This window comes from Metschnikowia bicuspidata, assembly GCF_001664035.1.
Source record: "Metschnikowia bicuspidata var. bicuspidata NRRL YB-4993 chromosome Unknown METBIscaffold_8, whole genome shotgun sequence".
In the NCBI taxonomy this organism is placed as follows: domain Eukaryota; kingdom Fungi; phylum Ascomycota; class Pichiomycetes; order Serinales; family Metschnikowiaceae; genus Metschnikowia; species Metschnikowia bicuspidata.
This window is the reverse complement of record NW_017387738.1, coordinates 125,640-147,124: the sequence shown is the minus strand read 5'-3', so window position 1 is coordinate 147,124 and position 21,485 is coordinate 125,640. Positions and strand designations below refer to the sequence as shown.

The following is a 21,485-nucleotide window of genomic DNA, read 5'->3' as shown; positions in this document are numbered from 1 at the left end:
TGCAATGACTTTCGCCCCTTTGAAGAACGACCTCATTTTGAGAGCCGCCAAGGGCGAGAAGGTCGAAAGACCACCGATCTGGATCATGGTACGTGTGCTATTTGCGGTGCCTGGGGTCCCAGGTTTGCCACTCGAAAAACGAGGCCTCGCCGCGGCCATACTAACCTATCCAGAGACAAGCCGGCAGATACTTGCCAGAGTACCATGAGGTCAAAGGCAAGCGCGATTTCTTCGAGACGTGTAGGGATGCCGAGATCGCCGCGGAGATCACCATCCAGCCCGTAGACCACTTCGACGGGTTGATCGATGCCGCCATCATTTTCAGTGATATCTTGGTCATTCCGCAAGCCATGGGCTTCGAGATCGAGATGGTGGAGGGCAAGGGCCCGGTCTTCGTGGACCCATTGAGGTCCCCCGATGATCTCAAGCGTGTGGTCATGAAGCCAGACATCATGAAGGAGTTGGACTGGGCTTTCAAGGCCATCACGCTCACCAGAACAAAGTTGAACGGCCGGGTTCCTCTTTTGGGTTTCTGCGGTGCCCCGTGGACTTTGTTGGTGTACATGACCGAGGGCCAGGGGTCCAAGATGTTCCGCTTTGCCAAGCAGTGGATTTACGAGTTCACGAGGGAGTCCCACGCCTTGTTGCAGGCCATTACCGACGCGTGCATTGAGTTCTTGGCCCAGCAGGTGGTTGCTGGTGCTCAGATGTTGCAGGTCTTCGAGTCTTGGGCCGGGGAGTTGGGTCCTCGCGAGTTCAACGAGTTCTGCTTGCCGTACTTGCGCCAGATTGCCCAAAAATTGCCTGCCAGATTGACCGAGTTGGGCGTCTCCGAGAAGATCCCCCTCACCGTGTTTGCCAAGGGCGCGTGGTATGCGTTGGACGACTTGTGTGAATCTGGCTATGACACTGTTTCGCTTGACTGGTTGTACAGACCAGAAGATGCTGTGAAGGTCGTTAACGGCCGCAGAATCACCTTGCAGGGTAACTTGGACCCTGGCATTATGTATGGGTCTGACGAAGTCATTTCTCAAAAAGTGGAGGAGATGATCAAGGGTTTTGGGGGTGGAAAGCAAAACTACATCATCAATTTTGGCCATGGCACCCACCCATTCATGAAGCCCGAGAAGGTAGGCCACTTCTTAAAAGAGTGCCACAGATTTGGCTCCTTATAACTGAACCGAGTCTGCAAAGTTTGTACATACGAGTAATGAACGTTACATATAATACAGGTAAGACAACCAAGCAGATCGGTTCGCGAAACCAATAAGACAGCACTCGTATCCATGTCCAGAGGAGTAAATAATATTTTGATCAGGGAAAACACCGCTGTGAATTTCTTCTCAGTATGATGATTAGAATGAAACTCAATCCAAAGAAGCTTTGAAAATGGGTTTAAATTATCAGTGAGTCGGTCTTGGATTTTGAAACCCCTTTCTAATTTGTTTTTTTCTAGATAATTCGCAACTTTCATTAAAAAAAACCAAGTAAGTTTCAAATAATTAACGAATGACATGTTCAAATTTAGACCCAAAAAATCGCTTAGTTCAAAAACCAGCCCCTGATCTTCAATGAATTTCAACTCTAAGAAATTTCCCTCAGAGACTGTTTTTTTCTTCTATTAAGCTCATGAGGGGTATAAAAATTTCAGTAGCATTGCTTTACCACTGATGGCAGCTATGAATTCGAGGGAGTCGTAATAAATAAAATTGCACCCTCAATATTATCTATGTAGAGACATAGGGCCCCAGCGTCTTCGTAAAAAAATGCCCATAAGAGGGCAAATGGAGACAAACCATTTCTTCATACTAGACTCTGTCTAAGCTTCAGAGCTTTGTATGAAAATCAATGATCTGCTTCTGACCTGTGTACTAGTGGTTCTATGAAATGAGCACTTGCGGACGCCTACAGACATGCTTTAGTACGTACAATGAATATGAACAAAGACGAGCATTACATTTTCGACCTCAAACCTGATCTCTTGGATTCCTTGCAACTTCTTCATTTTGATGAGTCTTTGTCTGTCGTGGATGTGGCCCCAGTGAAAGTCGCAGAACAAATTTCAGAGACGCAAACGGCAACCAAAGTGAAAGATCTCAGTGAATGTTTAACATGCAAGCTTGAATTCAGCAGTGATGCAACTCAAAAAGAAAGAAACAGACACTACAAATCCGATATACACCGTCTCAACTTAAAGCGGTCACTCAATGGTTTAGTTCCGTTGACCGAGGCTGAATTTGAGGAGTTTCTTGAAACACAATCGGTTGAGAGTATATCAGGATCTGAAGATTCCGATTCCGATTCAGACATTGAGTTTGAGCAACGGCTTCCGACAGTCTTTGAGAAACTATCTGTAAATGAAAACAAGATGGAGGAACTAGAGGAGAGCCATGCAAGTCACATGAACACGCACTCGCCGTTTGTCATACTTAAGTCCTCAAAATTAGAGAGTTCAAAGGGCTTTGGTGCTTACAAAGCCCTATTCGATAACACTACTCTAAGCAATGGTGATATCGTGGAAAAATTGAAAAGCTACAACTCTGCCAAGTCTAAGCAAGGAATTTCTGTTCTTTTGATGATCGGAGGGGGTCATTTTGCTGGCGCAGTGATCTCTCATAAGCTTGCAAACACCAAGGGAAACATCAAAAATCACAAAGAGTCACTACAGGCTCAGAGAGTTACGGTGCTCGAGCTGAAGACATTTCACCGTTACACGACCAGGCGTAAACAGGGTGGCTCTCAAAGTGCTTCAGATAATGCTAGAGGCAAGGCAAACTCGGCTGGATCAAGCATTCGTAGATATAACGAGCAGGCCTTAAAAAAGGATGTGCATGACTTGCTTTCATCATGGAAATCATACTTGACACAAGCAGAGCACATCTTCATCAGAGCCAACGGCACTGACAGCAGAAAAACCTTAATGGGCTATGAAGGAAGCATTTTGAATCAGGATGATCCAAGGGTCAAATCCTTTCCGTTCACAACAAAGCGAGCTACTCTTGGTGAAGTAAAGAACTCTTGGGTAAAGCTCACGTATCTCAGCGTATTGGACCTTCCAAAGGCAAAAACGATTGTCGAAAAGCAGACCAAAGAGGAAAAAAAACTAAAGACACCGGAACCTGCCGAGGAACCGGATTCCGACAAACATTCTCGAGAGGTCGTAGCGCTTTTGAAGAAGTCTAAAGCCCCACTCTTGGTGAATTATATGAAAAGCAATGACTTAGACATTAACTTCATACTTACCCCGGAGAGTCGCTATGGTCATACGCCAACACCTCTTCATTATGCGGCATGGCAAGGCCTTCAACGTATGGTAAAACTACTTTTGATGAACATGAAAGCAGATCCTACAATGTACAACATCAGTGGAAAAACTGCATATCAAGTCAGCACTTCTAAGGATATAAAGAGTGTGTTCCAAATTTGCAGGCATAACTTGGGAGAGGATTACTGTAACTGGGATCTGGCTAAAGTAGGACCACCAAAATCCAGCGAACTGGTTGCTGCTGAAAACGCAAAGGAAAAAGAGGCACAAAAAGCCGAAAACAGACGCTTAATTGAAGAAGAACTAGCAAAAAAGACTGATCTAGAGATGAAGAGACCCACAGTCCAATCTAGTGGGAGAGTTGGTGGGGAAAAAGTGTTTACCTCTGTGGCGGAAACAAGTGGGTTGACAGACCAACAGAAAATGAGATTGATGCGCGAACAGAGAGCACGGGCAGCCGAAGCAAGAATGAAGAGAGGTGGACAATAGATCAATTGAATGTGTGAATATTGTAGAAGCCTTTGAGGTGTTTTGTCCCGTGTAGCCCCACTGACCACGATGAAAGTTAGGAAGATTCATGGTTATATGAGGCCAATTTGAGATGAAATTAGGTACACTCCTCTTTTCAAAAAAAAAAAGGCCAATTGTCGGGAAATTGCCTTTCAAATTAGGTTTTTTTTTTTTTTTGACTGCGATGAAAGGGTGTACAGTAATAAGAATGTGAGAAGGTGTCAAATTTGACGTTAAAAGAAAGGTGCATCCTATTAATCATCTGTACGAAATAAGAGTGAGTGTCTGCAATATAAATTGTCAATTTTTTGACGTCGATTTTATATATAGTTTCTCAAGTGTGCTTTCATATTCAAATATTCGGCTCTTTTTACCAACTTTTGTGAGAAACAGGTATAATAGATTAAGATTTAGAACGGCTTGCGCCTGGAATTCTTCTGCAACAAAAAAAACCTCATTTTTCTGAACTCTTCTGGAATTTCGGAAAGCTTTATTAGCGTCATTTTACGAAAGCAGTACTGTGATTTCCACAACTTGTATTCACTCTTGACAGCTGAAATATTACCCATCCCTTAAAAACAAGAATAAAAATCCGCACTGCCATGCAGCGGAGAATAATAAGAGACGCGGAGATTACCTAAATTGGTTCTGTCCGTCTCGGAGCTTTCACACGGCTTTTCATTTCCCGAGGCGATAACGGTAAAAAAACAATCGACTTACAAGAGAACTTTAATTCGAGTGGTTTAAATTTTGTTTAGATTGATGCAAATACAATACAAAAGAGTTCAATATATCTCCACCCAAATCTTGGAATTTCTGTTCTGATTGATTGATATATTCCAAAATATGCAGGGCATGCATTGATATGTCACCGGAGGTGCTGGGAAGTGAAACGGAAGCGGAGACCGAATGACACGAGCTGCAAATGTATTTAAAAGTTTACATGCATCTATTGCCACCTATCCAAGCACTCCATATAAGAGTGGAGTTTTATCTCAACTTTTCTTTCTACCGTTTTTTGTCGATATTGATAAAATAAAATAATGTCTGATCTTTTATCAGCAACTTCGGCAACAGACCAGGTAGACTTAAGATCCACACTAAATGACTCTCAGATTTTTATTGAAGCCGATGCTGGAGATGGAACCCGAAGAGAAGATTTTTATTTGACAGGAGTGAAGTTGGCTTTGTGTGTTCTTTCACTTTTTCTTTGCATGTTTTTGTTTGCCTTGGATCAACTTATTGTCACCACACTCTTATCGACCGTGGGTAACAAATTTAATGCCACAGACAAAATTGGTTGGCTAACGTCCGGATTTCTTATTTCAATGTCCGTTCTTGTATTGGTCTGGGGTAAACTAGCTATTATATTTGGCAGGAAGTCCGCCATGGTCGCGTCAATTGTTCTTTTTGAAGCTGGTTCTCTAATGTGCGCTCTATCCAATAGCATGAATGTCCTCATCGGAGGCAGAGTACTTGCTGGTGTTGGTGGAGGAGGCATCCAGACTTAAGTGTTTATTGTCATCACGGAGGTGTTTCCAATACACAGAAGACCCATGGGAATCGCCATTCTTGGTACTACTTTCGCGGTTGCTTCGGTTGTTGGTCCATTGGTTGGAGGTGCATTCACCACTAATGTCTCTTGGAGATGGTGTTTTTACATTAACTTACCAATTGGTGCTGTTGCGTTGGTTGTGTTTGTTTTGGTCTTTAACCCTCCCAAGACAAAAACCAAAATTTCAGAGAAACTCGTCCTCATAGACTATTTGGGGGTTATTTTAGTGGCTTCAAGCTTAGTGTTGGTACTTTTGGCATTGACCTTTGGTGCCGATAGTCTGCACTCCTGGGACTCAGCGGCTGTGATTAGCTGTTTTGTTCTTGGCGGTCTTTTGACAATAACATTTTGCATTTGGAATTTTCTCTTTTCAAAGCATCCTCTTATTCCAGCAGATGTTGTATTAGCATGGCCAACATTCGCTGCGTCTGTGCAATTGTTTGGAACATTTGGTTACTTTATTGCGAGCGTTTTGTACTTGTCGATATACTTTCAGGTCATTCATGACGCTTCTGCTTGGCAATCGGGTATTGATTTGCTACCTCTTATAATTGCAGTGGTTGTTTTTTCTATTGGATCTGGTTTGTTTGTGAAGAAGACAACTTTAGTTAAGCCAGTGGCAATTTTTGGAGTGATGTTCGGCTTCATTGGCTGTGGACTAATCACTTTACTAGAGGTGAATTCTAGCTCGTCCCAAAAGATCGGACTATTGATCTGCACAGGTGTTGGTGTTGGGTCTCAAATGCAATCTGCAATGATGGCTGGTCAAATAACTGCACCAAAAACACCGGGTGGTGTTATCTTGGCAACTACTCTAATCAACTTTTTGCGTTCTTTTGGTGGAGCGTTTTCGGGAGCTCTTGCAGACGCAGTCTATGGCGTATCATTCAACAACGAAATTGGTGTTGCCTTGAAATCTCAACCGCAAAGTGTGATTACAGAGCTCTCTCATTATGACTTAAAATCGATCACTTCTTCGTCCGATATTATTCAAGGAATGACACCTGAAACAAGGGCTTTCGTCAAAGAGCAAGTAATGAAAGCTATTAGAAATGTTTTTTACATGAATTTTGCTTTTGCTGCCATTTCTGTGGGCGGGGTCATTTATCACGAACAAGAAATTACCAAGAGCTTCGAACCAACAAAGGGAGAAGACAGAGAATGATGTCGGATCAAAAATTGAGCACACCAAATCTAACGCTTCTAAATCAGATACACAAACATACTTTCCCGATGAAGAGAATATATCCCTTTCTTGACACTCAATTAGTGCATAAAACACCAATTCTTGTACATACACATATAGTTTTATTTTATTCAAAAGGATCCTTCAGACAATAATTCTGCAAAACTTTTCGAGGTGATGGATAGCTAGTGCACGAAGTATCTAAAGTGAAACCAGTGTTACACCGACAGGCTGTTGTTGGCACTCAATTTTTTGTGGGTAAAAACGTATGTGAGATCACCTTGCGCTTTTGGAATTATCGAATTGAGAATTTCATCACCTGTATTCATCTGATCATGAAACTTCTGTGGATCGAAATGCCTATATTGTGAAAGAGCCGACCTTATTGTTTGCTTTTTGACAGTGCTAGTTTGATCCAACTCTTTATATTCCAATGCACTCAAAAAGCCAGATGAAGATGTACGATGTGCTGGCAAGGAATCAGATAAACAATTCTGGGAAGACAAGTCAGGTCCTGATAATTTATTTTGCGGTTCGGGCTGAGGTGAATGAATATCATTTCCAAGACCGAAACAGTCACAGCCAATTAGGTCATGAGTATTGCAATTGGAATCCACAACAGTGAATAAATCACGTAAATCATCGTAATCAAAAATATTCAGAGTTGATTCGACACTGTCATCCATAAACATGTCGCTCAAATTGTTTTTCATGAGCTGGCGCTGAAAAATTTTCTCATCTATTGAGCCTGTTGTAAAGAGACGGTATATGAAAACAGGCTTTTGTTGTCCATCTCTGTGAATACGAGCCATTGCTTGTAAATCTACCAGAGGATTCCAATCATTGTCAAAGAGAATCAATCTCGAAGCTCCAATAAGGTTTAGCCCAACTCCTCCTGCTTTGGCAGATAGAAGAAAAACCTCGCATTTTTTGGATCTGTTGAAAGATGTCACGAGGCTGTCTCTAGTAGCCAGTGGCGTCGATCCATCCAACCGAGAATACAGAAAATTTAGCTTCAGAAGAACGCGCTCCAAAAGATCAAGAGTTTGTGTGTAATTGGACACCAAAACAACACTCTCTTCAGCATTCCTGAATTGTATCAATAGTGGGATAGCAATATTGATCTTACTCCCCGTTGTTCTACTAGCCAACGCAGAGGGTGTGATATCCGAGGGGACTTGCGAATTTCTTTCGATCAAAGATTTGTAAAAAGAGTCTTTGGCTAGAAGCGATGGTGAATTACAAATTTTTCGAAGGAGATTGATGATTGGCAATACTTCTCGACTTCCCGAGCTGATGAGCGACTTGAAGCCCATCGAGTCTATCACGAATTGAAATAGCCTTTTTTGAAGATGCGATGGCGGACAGAAAAGAAGTAGGTCAGTCTTTGCGGTTAAGTATTCTTCTATGACTGCCTTTGTTCTCCGGATTGTGAAAGACTTTGTGATCTCAATTAATGCGTTGGATTTCTCCTTTCCTTCTTGAGCAATATTTGAGTCGTAGCAATTGACGTCTCTAGCCCTCAAAATTGGTTTTAGAAAATTTTTCTGAAACTCAGCCACTGTTCCCAAGAGACCAGGGTTTATAAAATTTGCGACGTTAAAAAATTCATTCAAATCGTTCTGAATAGGAGTTCCCGTAAGCACGAGACGCCTCAGGACTGACAAGCCATTCAAGAATTTAAGGACTTTGTTCGCTGAGCTTTTAAGTCTATGTCCCTCATCACAAACCAAGAGATCGACATTTACAGTGGACAATTCACTGGAGCAAGCAAGAACTTTCTCGTAATTCATTATCAACACTTGGTATACTTTTGTTCTCCCAAAGTTTATAATAGCTTGTTTGTCCTTGGCGGCAGATTGGCTTTTATTGCTTAATGCCAAGATACCAATACGGTTAAGATCAAGCCATTTTCCGAACTCTTTGCGCCAGTTCTCAATTAGACTGACTGGACAGCAAATTAGAACTTTATTGATAACGTTTTTATCGTTCGGAATTGGCGACTGTTTAAGAAGAGTCCAAATGAGTGTGATCGTCATCAATGTTTTTCCAAGGCCCATCTCATCTGCCAACAAGGCACCATATTGATTTACGTTGCGCATTCCCATGAGACATTCGTAAAGGAATGCCACGCCTTCTTTCTGATGGCGACGTAGGTATTTTGTTAATCTTTTATCCACGAGTACTTGTTTTGAGTGTGGAATATTCAAGGAGGGAAGCGCAAAAGAATCAATCGGCAACTCAGGTGGCGAAGGCATTTTATTTATATCAAAACTTCCAGCCACTTCTTTAGCTTCAGCCTCTATAGCCTCCAATTCTTTAGCCTCATCTTCTTTTGATGGAGAGGCAAAACTATTTCTCACAGCGTGATTCTTGAAGGCGACCGTTGAAGGCGGATCGTGGATTGTATGGGGTGGAACAAGGTTGCTGTTTACAGTGTTACTGGTACCAAAGAGACATTCTCTAGTAGTTTCACAGTCAATTTCAATCTCATATACTCCAATGGATATGATACCCTCTAAAGTTGTGTTCTTGGTACGGCTCACGAGCTTATAGGACTCATCGGGCATCTGAATCCTTAGGGCGAGACCCGTGTCCGAAGCCACAATAAATCCATCACCTTCCCAGGACTTGTTTTTTTTGTTGCTTCGTTTGCGCCACTGCACAGTGTAATATCTCTTCTCTGACGTCGGCAGTTGCTCTTGCACATCCGACGTCGAGTTTGCTCCGGATGAATTGGGTGGACTCGAAGGAAAATTTTGCATAAATCCATCAAATGATGCCTTTTCTTGAGACCCAACGCGTCTGAGAAGTGCAGGGTTCCGCTTGACGCGTTTCAATGCTGGTTTTTGGTGTTTTATAGTGTGCTTTTGCTGCGATTCTGTGTCTTTGAATGGCCGATTTTGGGACGACTCGGTTTCCTGAAAATCTGAGTCAGGGACAAAAAGTTGGTTTTTATCACCAGAAGATTCGGCTACAGAGGCATTCAGGCCAGCACCTATTGGTCTCGGAGGCTTGAACGGGGCATTGGGTTTTTTGTACATATCAAACAAAGGCGTAGGAGAAGGGCGAGACGCGACTGGCGTCGATCTCAAGCCAAATACAGATTTGAACGAGGAGCAAGATTGAGTCCAAATACCCTTGTTGAAGACAGAAAAATGGAAAAGTTTAGTTCCGGCTCCAAATTACGAAGGAAAAAAAGGTCTGTAATTCATCTTTGTTTCCGACGGTTGATGTGACGAAGCTTTACGGAAGCAATCATACAAGGACTGTGAACAAACCATAATATTAACCGACCTATACAAAATACCTAATAGTCTCCACCCGTCAAATAGTAGTAACTTCTTGAGATCAAGAAGGGGACATACGTTGGGATAACGCTATACAAACCATATACCACAAATGAAAGAAACGAGATGATGAAAAGATGCAAGAAGGCACCCTCGGGCCCTGTCAACATATAGAAGGGAAAGTGATGATAGTATAAATTCCATAGTTTATTTTGTGAAGCTTGGGCCATTATGGGAGAATAGTGCGAATTTTGTTTGGGGGGAAGCAACGGCAGTGTTTGAGCCCGGCTGTTTTACTGGTGACTTGTTGATGGCAAGGTAATTTGGTTGTGCTATCTGTAGTTAATCGAGTGAGGGTTTTTTCGGACCGCGGGAAGTGAGATAGACTCCATTTCCGCGCGGCGACAACAAGCACACCTTTAGGCCGAAGTCCAAACTGAAAATAAGCAGTTCAGCGAATGACGAAAAAATACTAATTGAGGTGTTTATTGCTTTGAAATGTTACTTTATGTCGTTACACACTCTTCATACACTACGAAGCAGCTGCTAGTCTTTCATATCACTCTTACAGATGGAATATGTCGATGCCCAATTGCTTTCTTGAGAAAAGTCCACTTGTTTTCAAAATTTCGAAAATTCTGACACATTAATTGCCAAAAAACGTTTCAGCACAAGGAGCCCATCGGAGAATATTTGTTGTTCATTTGCCCATGAAATAAGGTAAACGGGGTTCCTGCTTCTATTTACTCTAGAGACTGGGTCGCTCATCTTTTTCGCACCCGGGACATGCGATGCCCATTTGGCTTGCGACAAGTCTCTTATTTGGACTGAAGGGCGGTACCCATGTTGAACACCAAAAATGATATGATGGAGAGCCCACATCCTTTTCTTTTTGAAAGTTATAAAGAAAATCTTATATCAACAAAAGCCGGCAATATCCATGATATCTCTGCTTTTATCGCTGCTTTCTCAGACATTTTGACGGCTTTGACAGATGATGATTCATCAGAGAAGCGGTCGGTAGTAGGACTTGATACCATGACAATCTGGTTCACTCGAGGCTTGCAATTATTGAAGCTAGATCCAAGATTGTTGCTGAGATTTTGCCTTCCCCAATTGACTGCACATTTGGTACATTTGTTCAACTACGTTTGTCAGGTATACGAATCAGGAAACGGCCCATTTTCGAACGCTGCATCTGGTCTTTTAACGAAATTATTGCAATTTGTCAACCACGTTTGCTTATCAGACAAGAACTCGCCTTTGACAACTCAGCTCACAGAGCTGATCATGTCAATTCCATCGACACAGAAAAGCTTTTTTAATATCTCAGAAGTTTTCTTGAAGGAGGTAGATGACGCCGTTACTGCACTTTGCGGGCAATATGGATCCTTGCCGGAGAAATGTATGAAAATGATTCGGTCCCCAGCTCTAGCAAATTCAGTCAGCAAAACTTTTGCATCATTTTACACGCATTTGTACAATCCAAAAAGCGACACGCAGAAGTACATCTGCGCATGGTCTCCTCTTGTCGAAAGATCCCTCCATACTGAGAATGAAAGATTAAATGTCATTAATCACCTCCTTCCAAAGCTCTTCAGATCATGCCCAAGTGAGTTTATTGGTTGGGTGAAATCGCTCAATATAGAGACAGACTCACACGAGTGGCGTATACTCATGCTACCATTGCTTAATTGCGCTTACATAATCTCACCAAAAAATGACCCTGTTGCGTCCAAGGCATTGACTGAAAAAGACTTATCATCCTTATTGAAACATCGCGATGAAGTATGTCGCCGTGACTCGCTTGCCTTGGTTTGCTCTTCAGTGTCTGCAACAAAAGGTCCTCCAGAATATGCTCTCAATATATTTCTGGATCCTTTAATACTAAACATATTCTTTAAGGAAAGCACAACAGCCGAGTCTCGAAGTGATTTTCACTCTTTGATGAGAAGAGTATTTCTCAATTGCAGAGAATTTATCATAACTCAAGAAAAACGTCTTTCTAAGAAATCAGATATGATGCTAGAGCGAGATGTTCAATCTCTTAAGTCAAGACTTCAAATAATATTTGGATTTATATCCTCTCAAATCGTGCCTGACTCCTCCTATTCACAGCTAGCATTATCGACAGATTTCTTAAAGTTTTTTGTCGAATACGAATTTGATGGAGTGCAAAGAGGCTTGAAAAAGGATGTGAAACTGCGGCTGAATATCTTTGAAATCTTCACCAAAGAGTTAACGGGGACTTTGTTGAGGTTTGTCACCAACAACTATGACGATGTAAGACAAAAATGCTCCTACGTGCTCTGTTATTGTCCAATAGAAATCTTTGAGCTCGTTTATTGCGAAGAAATTGCGGAGAATACCATGTCACTATTGTCTTCTCTCAAAGGAAGGCAAAGTGACGGTGGTGCTCAGGTCATCAAAACCATCACTCAAATATATATGAAACACGGGAGTGATGATAGTGTTTTCGACTGCTTGCACATGGTACTTTCAAGGATGAACACTGCGCTAGAGTCTGAATTCCCAATTCATGGCCACTTTACTGCTATTAGTGAAATTTTGGCTTTGATTTCTCCGAAGTTCTTTGAGCTACATTCACAAAAATTGAGTCCAATTATTGCCTCATTGTTGCACACATCGCTTCAAATGTGGCATATAATAAAGCCACAAATGACTCTACCGGCCTCAGAAATTGAAGAGGAATATGATTCTAAGGCCTGGAGAACTGTTAAGGAGAATTCATTCCTATTAAAAAATATCATGACCCTTAATGCATCCAACAAATGGAATGTCTTAAACCAGGCTGTCTATTTAAACATTTGCGATATTCTTATGGAACAGTTGAGCAGTTTGTCACATAGAGGGACATTCTCTGCCATATACCCAACTTTCGTAAAAGCCTGTGAGCTATGTTATCAAACTGACCTCGACGACAAACCTTTACTTTGGTTGCAGACGAACTTAAAACTTTTGGAAACAAAGGAGCAACTTATCACCAGAAGATCTGCAGGATTGCCATTTTTGCTCACCGCTATTTTGAACTCCTGTATTACTGACCGTCAGAAACTACAGGCTTTTGTCGAAGCTACATTCTCGGAGCTTTTTAGAGTCGCTCAAATAGAGTACACACCACTTGAGGACGAGAAAAATGATCTCCCACAGGTACATGCGTTCAACTGCATGAGACACATTTTCCGGGATTCAAACTTGACAAATGCAGCTCTGGGTTATCTCGAAAAAGCGTTGGAAATATCTTTGATAAATTTGGATCATTCTGCATGGGCAATAAAAAACGGGGCCGTAATGTTGTTCACTGTCCTACAAGAGAAGCTCTTTGGATCACAGAAATTGGGAGATTTAAAAAGTGCGTCACTTTTTTTCAGCAAGTATTCAGGGCTCAAGAGCATGCTATGGAATAAACTCAGCGAATCAAAAAATGCAAATGATGTATTTCTTGTCTTATCGATTCTTCTGAGGCTACAAGCATTTTCCGAACACGACAACACACTCGATTCGTTTGTCGACATTATCATAGATAAATTTTTGAGCCACAAGGTCTGGAAGATTCGTGAAATGGCCGCAAAACTGCTCTGCATGATGACAAATATCCAAAACTCTTCCAAAATCATGAAGAAATTAATGACTATCGAAAGTGTTTCGAGAAATGGATTACATGGAAGGTTGTTGTGTCTACGAGACTTCACAGAGTCAACAAGGGTGTCACAAATGGACAAGGACCGGTGTGTTCTTCTAGTCGAAAAATGGTTAATGAATGCACAACTCGAACATGACTGGGTTAACTTGAGAGCAGCACTTTTGATTGCGACAAATCACGTCTCTATTGAAAGTTGTGAAGTTTTGAAGTCATATATTCTAAACATTCTCTCAGAAGAGAGGCGGACGTTGGATGGACCAAAAAGATTGTTTTTAGAGCAAGCAGTCACATCCGTTTTACAATCATGCCAGGATCTCGAGGAAGTTTCACACCTTTCGAAACAGTATGCAAGCGCAGGCTTTTATGAAGCTCAGATTGCGGTCATAAATTATTGGAAGAGAAACCTCAAACAATTCAAAAAGGCACTGGACATCCATAATGTCTTTTTTGATTTGGTTAATGATAATAGTACCTGGGATTACGTGAATACTGGGTGTATGGAATTGTTGGTGACTTCAGGAGTGCAAATTCTGAAGTCTTTGAATCTCATGGCTAAGTGGACCGACTCCATGAAGACACTTCACGTGGTTCTTGAATCTCGCCTGGCGCTTTTCGATGAAAGTTATATCATCGACTCAGTTGCAAAGTTTGCGGTCGATGAGCTTCCTGAAGAAAGTAGGCTACATTCGGTTATGGCTTGCAAGAACGTACTTCTCGATCGTGAGACGAAACGATCGAACACTGCAAAGTTGTGGTATTTGATTTACGAGAAACTTAATGACGACTCATCAGATGTAAGGGCATTGGCAAGCATTGACGGCATGTGCGCCGAAACGAGTAAGGCCACCGTTCTTGATCGCTTAGTTCAGGATTTTAGCGATGAGTCATTTGAGATGATCATTAAAGAGTTGGAGAACAGCATCAACTTGAATTTGAGGAACCTAGAGTCTGAACGCAGTAATAGCCTTTTTGAGATCGAAAGGTCAAATCTCTTCTGTAACGAAGTGGTGATACATCGAGATTTTATCAAGAGCCTCGTTCGACTTGTCGAAAACGAGGAAAAATTTCATTCCCGCGTACAAGAAGCTGCATCTCGTTGTATTTTGTCCGTCTGGAAGTCGGTGAAAGCCAATGAAACCCTTATTTCGACTTGGACTTTTAATGTACATTTGGATTCGGCTATTCGAAAGGTTTTACATTTTGAATTTCTTTGCTCCGAAAAAGACCAGATTTCTATTCGTGAGCTCAAAAAGGTTCTTGTGAAAAATCAATACTTTATATAATTGAACGGTACAAATGATCAGACTAGCAAGATAAAGATGCCCTTTCGCAATTGCACCCATGCTGAATACGGTGCGGGTAACCTTTTCCCGCGAACTATATAAACGATAAAAAAATTCTTCTTCCAACTTTCTCCCCCAACAACTCATGCAAATGGTATGTGAAGCAAACAGGTTTAATGATGAATTCATATTTAACAACAACGAATTTCTTCACCTGAAACCTCATGTAGATAAAAAAATACAGAGCTTTTTAACACTGATAAACCTTTTCAAATTTGTCTTCTGAACTATTACTAACAACTCAAGACTCTTATTCTTTCTATCCTGACCGTGCCACTATAAAAAACTGCAATCTCATCTGTTACTTTGATCCCGAAAATACTAAGTATTAATACTTAGTATTTTCGAATATCATTCTTGTATCTGCACATTTGAGTCGCGCTCACTGACTCGACACTCTCTATAATATCGTAAAGACATTCGGCTTCCCTTAGCTCCTATTTGGGGAAGTTAAACGCAAATTTTTCTGGTGTCTTGCGCTCTTTCGTGCAACGACTTTAGCTGCTCTTCCGGTACATTGACTAGGTCATCGCCAACTCATCTTGCTTCTCACCTAGTGTACTTACTTCAAATGTCGGAAGTCCCTGTTCTCTGCAACCAATGTTTAGGTCTGAATGGTCATGTTCGAATGATAAGACAGCTGTTGGGCGAACAGTGCAAAATATGTACGCGACCTTTTACGGTGTTTCGATGGAGTCTTGCCGGAGAACACAGGCAGCTGAAGAAAACAATTCTTTGTACTACGTGCGCCCAAGCCCGCAACTGCTGCCAATCTTGCATGGTAGACATTGACCATGGGATTCCACTTGATATACGGGATGCTGCTTTGAAGATGGCAGGTGTGGAAAATCCATATGCGGTAGAAAGCCTGTCCAGAAATTCCGAGGTGAATGCGATAATGGCCGATAAGTTAGAACACCAGAGTAAGGGCATACGTGCCAACACCGAAGAGAAGCGTGAGAATGCTAAGAAGATTTTGGGAGCTTTATCGAGCAAATTGTCTGGCCGCTCTGTTTCTCGGCCCAAACAAAAAGAGCTCGAGGTTTCAAACAAAGACCTCAGCAAGACAATCTCCAAGCTCCCTTTCGGTGGCTCGATAGATTCACCAGAAGACACAACCATCAAGTCGTTCTTTGTGTTTGGGTTTTCTGCTGATACACCACAGTATTCAATCACGTCCTTCTTCGAAAAATTCGGGTCATTGGACCTGGTGACGATTATACACCAGGCTCGTTGTGGGTACGTATCTTTTGCCAAGCGGAGCTCGGCAGAAGCTTGCGCCCAACACTTGAAAACTAATGGACATCATAAAGGTTCCAAGACGGCAGCTCTACTACTACTCGATAAAAAAGAACCAGTCAGAGTAAGTTGGGGTGCGCCTAAGAATCTTGGCAATTCTAAAGAGGAGCAGAACAAGATAGCTATTGTGGTCAACAAAGTCATGAAACAATTGGCCGACAAAGACGTAGCCGGGGGCCGCGGCGGCCGCAGACGCGATTCGGCCAAGAGTAGCTCCAAGTGCGGCACACCTCTGAAAGTAACAGGGCCGACCGTAAAAAAATCATACAAGAGTATGTCGGAGGACTTCGAAATATAGTGTGCTGCGCAAGTATGACCGCGAATCAAGTGACTCATGCCGGGTACACTTGCTGTTTTGTTCTGGTATGTCTGGAGCTTCGTCAGTTGATTTGTTTTCCAAAAGCTAGGAATGAACATGCCCATTGAGTGTCCAATTGAGTCCCGGGGGGTGGGTTCTTGAGAATGGCCTGCCTACATAATACGCGACGGTAGGTGTCCAACCGCGAGGCGGACTCCAGATAGGTTTATAAAGTTCAAAGTATACTTTCTACACTCATACACTGCCCCATACCCAACAGGTTCCTACACCAACTCAAGACGCGCTTGCCATAACATATATCAGCGTCAATGGCATCAGAAAACGCCTTGTGCGCATGGGTTATATGTGCCGTAGTGCCACTTTGCCTTTGTCTCATCCGCGTAATAGCTGTACTCCCAGCACTCCGAGATGGCCGAAAACAGAAAAGTCATTCTGAGTCAGACATACCAGTGGACACCAGCCTCATGATTTTCTTGGGTTCTGGTGGCCACACAGGAGAAATGCTCCGTCTTCTCGAAAACACAGACATCTCTCAATGCCACCGCACATGGCTTGTTTCTTCGGGCGATGCGGCGTCTCTCATGAAAGCAAAGAAGTATGAGGAGTCCACTCGAAGTTTCAAAAACGTGAACTATGCAGAGCTCCATAGAGCTAGAAAGGTAGGAGAGTCGCTTGCCCTGTCAACTCTCAGCACAATTAAGTCCATCTTTTCTACTGTACAGCAACTCAGCCTTCTTCCAAAACCGGATATCCTTCTTGTAAATGGCCCAGGAACTAGTGTGCCTATTGCATATACCCTATTTTTTATGAGCCTATTCGGAGGATGCAAAACAAAAATCGTGTACATTGAGTCCTTAGCCAGAGTGCACAATCTTAGTCTTAGCGGCAGGTTGATTATGCCCATAGCCAATCGCTTCCTTGTTCAATGGGCCCCGTTGGCATTTAAATACCAAAGAGCGGAGTATTACGGCATTTTGATCTGACCCCTGTCCAGCGAAAGAACCCCCGGCGCTTGTAATTGCTACTGTGAGCATAATGTGTTTCGAGGTAGCTTCCTGGAGAATGGTCTGCAGTACATAACAATCTTGAAATAGTCAACATCCTTCCCCAAAATACAGCCATGAAAGTTGCACATATGTCTGGTGAAAATGAAGTGCCATCCAATGTCGCGTGTCGTGACGCTTGTCTTGCTATACTTATTTCGCACCCACCTCCATCAGTAAGTCTCATCTCATCAGAGGTGAGCATATCGCCATCCTTATAGTTACACAAAGAATATGTCAAACACCTTCGACGGAGTCTTGCGAGAGTTTCCTTATATCGGCGTAGATAGGTTCAACACTTCAGCGTCGGTCTTCCTTCTTACTCATTGTCATGCGGACCATTTGTCTGGCATCACTAACAAGAGCTTCACTAGCATCGTATACTGTTCGGAGGAGACGAAACTGCTTCTATCCTTAGACTCCAGGCTCAAAGGCCTGCTCAATTTGATAACAGGGGTTCCATTCAACGTAAAAACGCGCCTTGAGACTCCCCACGACACGGCCAACGCGATCTATATAACTTTGATAGAGGCGTATCATTGCTTAGGCGCATGTATGTTCTTGGTCGAAGAAGTAGAAAGTTCAAGAAATAAACAGGAAGATTTTGAGAACATAAGCTTCAATTGTGAGCGGGTCTCACGGGCGGTACTTTGTACGGGTGATATACGGGCTGAGAGCTGGTGGCGTGAAAGTGCACGCTTGTCCCCTGCATTGTTTCCATATACCAGTGGCGACAAAATACTAAATTGCATCTATTTCGATTCTACTTTTGCTTATAGAGGAGAACCGTATATTGAAATTCCCACGAACTTCAATGGAATACACACTGCTATTTCAATGCTACGAGAATACCCAAAGAACGACCCAGAGATCAAGTTTGAGTTTTGTGACACGACACTTGGTTTTGAACAAGCTTGGGCCTATGTGCTTAGCTATTTTGGTGGCTCATTAGTTGTGAAAGCCTCAAGCTTGAAGCAGAAATTGCTTTTGGTTGCACAATATGACCGGATTAACGGAAATATTCTACGGCGAGCAATGTTGCCACCAACAGCATTCAATACGGGCCCAGTTTTTTATGGGGGATCATCACCGAAAGGAGACTTTTCTATCGTGAGAATAAAACAATGCATTAACTTCAACATAAAAGATTACACTGGAATATGCTGTCCTATCTCTATTGAATCTATTCCCTCAGCCACGGACTTAAATTTACTTAAGGTCACGAAGGCTGGTAACAAAATCTACGAGTTCCTAGGACGACATTGGGTTCTTCCCCTCAAACAAAACGAGCTTCTACCTTTGAAAATCAAGCTTCTTTTTTCCAGACACTCATCTTATAGTGAGGTGAGAGAGTTCCTTTCTATGTTTAAACCGCAAGAAGTGTTTCCATGCGTTTATTCCCAAGAAGTATGGTCATCTGGGTTTATAATGGCTCGAATATTTGGAGACATTTGCAGCAGGCAGGAGTTCAATTATGATAGTATGATGGCTACTATGTATGGCTTGCCGTCTCAAGAGATTAGAGATCGGCCCGTCGTAACCATAAACCGTTGGAATATAGAGGATTGCGACAGAGAGCAAATGTTCATCGAGGAGTTGACGCGACAAAGAGAGGCACAATCTGAGACGACATCCTCTAGTGGATTAGCTCTACTTAGTCTCAGAAAGGTAGCCAGAATTCCCTTTTTTGAGGCAGATCGAACTGCCGAGGATGTCGAATATCTCCAAAGAAGAAAGAAAGACTTCTGTTTGCAAAAGATTGTTGCAGGGAGGCGAAACACAAATTTTGAGAAATTTATCAGGGAACAACAGATGCTCTACTTTAGGAAGCATGACCTTCCGCAATATAAACAGGATTTGCATTTTCCTAAATATAGCCGTGGGCTTCCCTCAATTCTTGCAGAACTAAGTGATGATGATTCAGATAGTTACGAAAGCTCCTTTGATCTTCTCGAAGGCGCCCGGAAAAAGCCCCCAGATTCGGAGGGCCTGAGTGAGAAAAGAATTTTTAAGAAAACCAAACATGGGTTGTTTTGGGAAACACACACGCTTAAGTCTTGCCACCTGTCTTCTAACCGCTACTCATCCAGGATATCTTCACTCGGATCGCCCCCAGAACGACAATATTCTGCAAAGTTGAAGAGAAAAAGACAAAGTTTGCCTCACTATCGACTGAAAAGGAATATAGAAACTCGGGCAGTCGCTGAAACACAAAGCTCAGGCTGCGCTTCTGGAACATGGCTCGAAAATCAATTGAGTTATTTTGAGTGATTCTGTTCAGTTTTCGAATATTTCTTATCCTTGATGAGTTTGGAATACACCAACACCTAAACGATGCAATATGGGGCGAAATTTGATGGCACATACTTAATTCTCTCTCCATTGATGAGAACATTTGGTACATTTGTAAAACGTCGTCATTGGCTCATCTGCGGATCTGATCTGCAACTGGAAGAAATAAGCTTTGTCGTTGCCACATGAATCGATAGGGCACTGCGCAGTTGTTTGGTCAACGTTATCCCAAGCACCTTCGCCACCCAACACATCGTCAACTTCCTTTCTGGGTAGCACCTTTCTGTCGTACATCTGAATTCCAGCTACCAGAAATTCATAGGGGCAAGTTGGACAGTAAAGACTGTTGCAATTGTCATCTCCAGGCGAGATCAAAAGCATGTTCGAACAGTATGGGCAAAATGAAAGCATGTTCCTGGTAAAAGCAATCGAATATGATTAAATCGGGTTAATGTGCTTGGGTGACGCTTGGAGGATAAATATGCGATGGAAGACCTTGTATCGGCTTGAAGGCGGAGTTTGTTGTCTTCGGTTCTAGACAAAGTGGAAAATAGTAAACGATGAGCACACGTGACTTTCAGATGTGCATATCAAGGTTGGCGTTGATCACAAGATTGAAAAAACAAGAAGATGCCATACAGAAGCCTAAACACTATTCTTTAGGAACTTCAGATCACTCGGTAAAACTTACGTAAATACATATCCGAGCTTTGGCTTTCTCAGTATCTAAAATAATTCAATTTTGTATAAATTTGACCTGATGCGCACGTGACCAAAACGCGTTTCAAAGATCTCGCTTGAGATTGTTTTACGTGGAGGCTTCTTTGGTGATTACGACTATTGATCTAATTCACTACTCAAAATACGTGTTCTTGAATTACCCCGCATATGACACATGGCGAGACTGCTCATTCTCTGCCTACGGAGGGTAGAGAATCAACTACTTTGAGCAACCCTATAATCAATGGTAAACATGCCACTAATCTGAGTCGAAAGATACGGCCGTCTGCCAGATTAATGCTGGAGGAAGACTCTTTCCAGGATGAATACCACCAACTTGAAGAAAACCAGCCCCAGCTCAAAGACATCATTGAAGTCAGTAGTGAATCCCTCGAGGAACCTGCAACTCCTAAAAAAAGAGGAAGAGGACGCCCCAGAAAAGGAGAAAGTCCGAAAAAGCCCACTTCAGCTGATCTCAATCCTCGAAGAAGTCCGAGGAAGCAAGAGCTTGAAAAGAAGAGAGAGGCGGAAGAGCAAGCGGCAAGGGAGATAAAACGCATTGCACAAGAGAGACAGCTTAGAATGCAGAAGGAGGAAGAAGAAAAGCAGAGGGAAGTGGAACGAGAGGAAAAGTTGGCATTCGACGCACATAATGCGAAGCTCATAGAACAAGGCTTCGAGCCAATTCCAGAACCTGACGTGAGTAAGAGCCCTCCACAGTCTCCGAAAAAGCGAGTCGGTTCACCAAGAAAGCCCCAGACCCCGAAGAAGAGACTACGCCCAGACTTATTTGGCTCTCCATCTCCCAGCAAAGGATCACCAGAAAGGCGGTCGAAAAAGGGGAGACCGAGCAGACAAGAAAATGTCACGAAAGAAGTGGTGAGTATATTTCAAATGGATGGTCTTGAAATTTTCAGTGGGAAATCAGCTACCGCTTCGCCTGAGTCGAAGAAATTTGATGGACAAAATGTGAACACAAACAACCCTATAGCTCTCAAT

General features: G+C 42.5%; 10 protein-coding genes across 10 annotated transcripts; 7 read left to right on the top strand and 3 right to left on the bottom strand.

The window, feature by feature from the left end:
* Positions 1–4: 4 nt before the first annotated feature.
* Positions 5–1,175, top strand: METBIDRAFT_79962 (uroporphyrinogen decarboxylase; the record flags this gene model as incomplete). Its single annotated transcript, XM_018859153.1, has 2 exons — positions 5–88; positions 174–1,175. The coding sequence occupies 2 exons, from the start codon at positions 5–7 to the stop codon at positions 1,173–1,175; spliced, it is 1,086 nt and encodes a 361-aa protein (XP_018709534.1).
* Positions 1,176–1,892: 717 nt separating this feature from the next.
* METBIDRAFT_33625 (uncharacterized protein) lies at positions 1,893–4,140 on the top strand. The gene has a single exon (XM_018856356.1). It carries the CDS (start codon positions 1,931–1,933, stop codon positions 3,752–3,754), a length of 1,824 nt encoding a protein of 607 aa, XP_018709533.1. The 5' UTR covers positions 1,893–1,930; the 3' UTR covers positions 3,755–4,140.
* Positions 4,141–4,818: 678 nt separating this feature from the next.
* METBIDRAFT_79960 (basic amino acid transporter) lies at positions 4,819–6,495 on the top strand (the record flags this gene model as incomplete). The annotated part of the gene is made up of 3 exons (XM_018859152.1): positions 4,819–4,857; positions 4,891–5,263; positions 5,288–6,495. The coding sequence occupies 3 exons, from the start codon at positions 4,819–4,821 to the stop codon at positions 6,493–6,495; spliced, it is 1,620 nt and encodes a 539-aa protein (XP_018709532.1).
* Positions 6,496–6,734: 239 nt separating this feature from the next.
* Positions 6,735–9,281, bottom strand: RDH54 (DNA-dependent ATPase; the record flags this gene model as incomplete). Its single annotated transcript, XM_018858195.1, has 2 exons — positions 6,735–8,888; positions 8,952–9,281. 2 exons carry the CDS (start codon positions 9,279–9,281, stop codon positions 6,735–6,737), a joined length of 2,484 nt encoding a protein of 827 aa, XP_018709531.1.
* Positions 9,282–9,729: 448 nt separating this feature from the next.
* Positions 9,730–10,152, bottom strand: METBIDRAFT_33622 (uncharacterized protein). The gene has a single exon (XM_018856355.1). The coding sequence runs from the start codon at positions 10,034–10,036 to the stop codon at positions 9,827–9,829; it is 210 nt and encodes a 69-aa protein (XP_018709530.1). The 5' UTR covers positions 10,037–10,152; the 3' UTR covers positions 9,730–9,826.
* Positions 10,153–10,243: 91 nt separating this feature from the next.
* Positions 10,244–14,873, top strand: METBIDRAFT_33621 (tRNA methylation protein). Its single transcript, XM_018856354.1, has one exon. It carries the CDS (start codon positions 10,650–10,652, stop codon positions 14,751–14,753), a length of 4,104 nt encoding a protein of 1,367 aa, XP_018709529.1. The 5' UTR covers positions 10,244–10,649; the 3' UTR covers positions 14,754–14,873.
* Positions 14,874–15,384: 511 nt separating this feature from the next.
* Positions 15,385–16,410, top strand: METBIDRAFT_47483 (uncharacterized protein; the record flags this gene model as incomplete). Its single annotated transcript, XM_018858172.1, has 1 exon — positions 15,385–16,410. One exon carries the CDS (start codon positions 15,385–15,387, stop codon positions 16,408–16,410), a length of 1,026 nt encoding a protein of 341 aa, XP_018709528.1.
* Positions 16,411–16,739: 329 nt separating this feature from the next.
* On the top strand, positions 16,740–17,414 carry METBIDRAFT_47464 (N-acetylglucosaminyldiphosphodolichol N-acetylglucosaminyltransferase anchoring subunit; the record flags this gene model as incomplete). Its single annotated transcript, XM_018858169.1, has 1 exon — positions 16,740–17,414. One exon carries the CDS (start codon positions 16,740–16,742, stop codon positions 17,412–17,414), a length of 675 nt encoding a protein of 224 aa, XP_018709527.1.
* A 294-nt stretch (positions 17,415–17,708) lies between these two features.
* On the top strand, positions 17,709–19,040 carry PSO2 (Pso2p; the record flags this gene model as incomplete). The annotated part of the gene is made up of 2 exons (XM_018858187.1): positions 17,709–18,047; positions 18,105–19,040. Coding segments are annotated over 2 exons (1,275 nt in total), but the record flags the coding sequence as incomplete, so codon positions are not given.
* Positions 19,041–19,793: 753 nt separating this feature from the next.
* On the bottom strand, positions 19,794–20,534 carry RPC11 (DNA-directed RNA polymerase III core subunit). Its single transcript, XM_018855163.1, has one exon. The coding sequence runs from the start codon at positions 20,175–20,177 to the stop codon at positions 19,842–19,844; it is 336 nt and encodes a 111-aa protein (XP_018709525.1). The 5' UTR covers positions 20,178–20,534; the 3' UTR covers positions 19,794–19,841.
* Between the last annotated feature and the right edge of the window lie 951 nt (positions 20,535–21,485).

Coding starts and splice junctions, on each gene's coding strand:
- METBIDRAFT_33625 (XM_018856356.1), top strand. CDS start 1,931: ATGAATATGAACAAAGACGAGCATTACATTTTCGACCTCAAACCTGAT.
- METBIDRAFT_33622 (XM_018856355.1), bottom strand. CDS start 10,036: ATGGCCCAAGCTTCACAAAATAAACTATGGAATTTATACTATCATCAC.
- METBIDRAFT_33621 (XM_018856354.1), top strand. CDS start 10,650: ATGTTGAACACCAAAAATGATATGATGGAGAGCCCACATCCTTTTCTT.
- RPC11 (XM_018855163.1), bottom strand. CDS start 20,177: ATGCTTTCATTTTGCCCATACTGTTCGAACATGCTTTTGATCTCGCCT.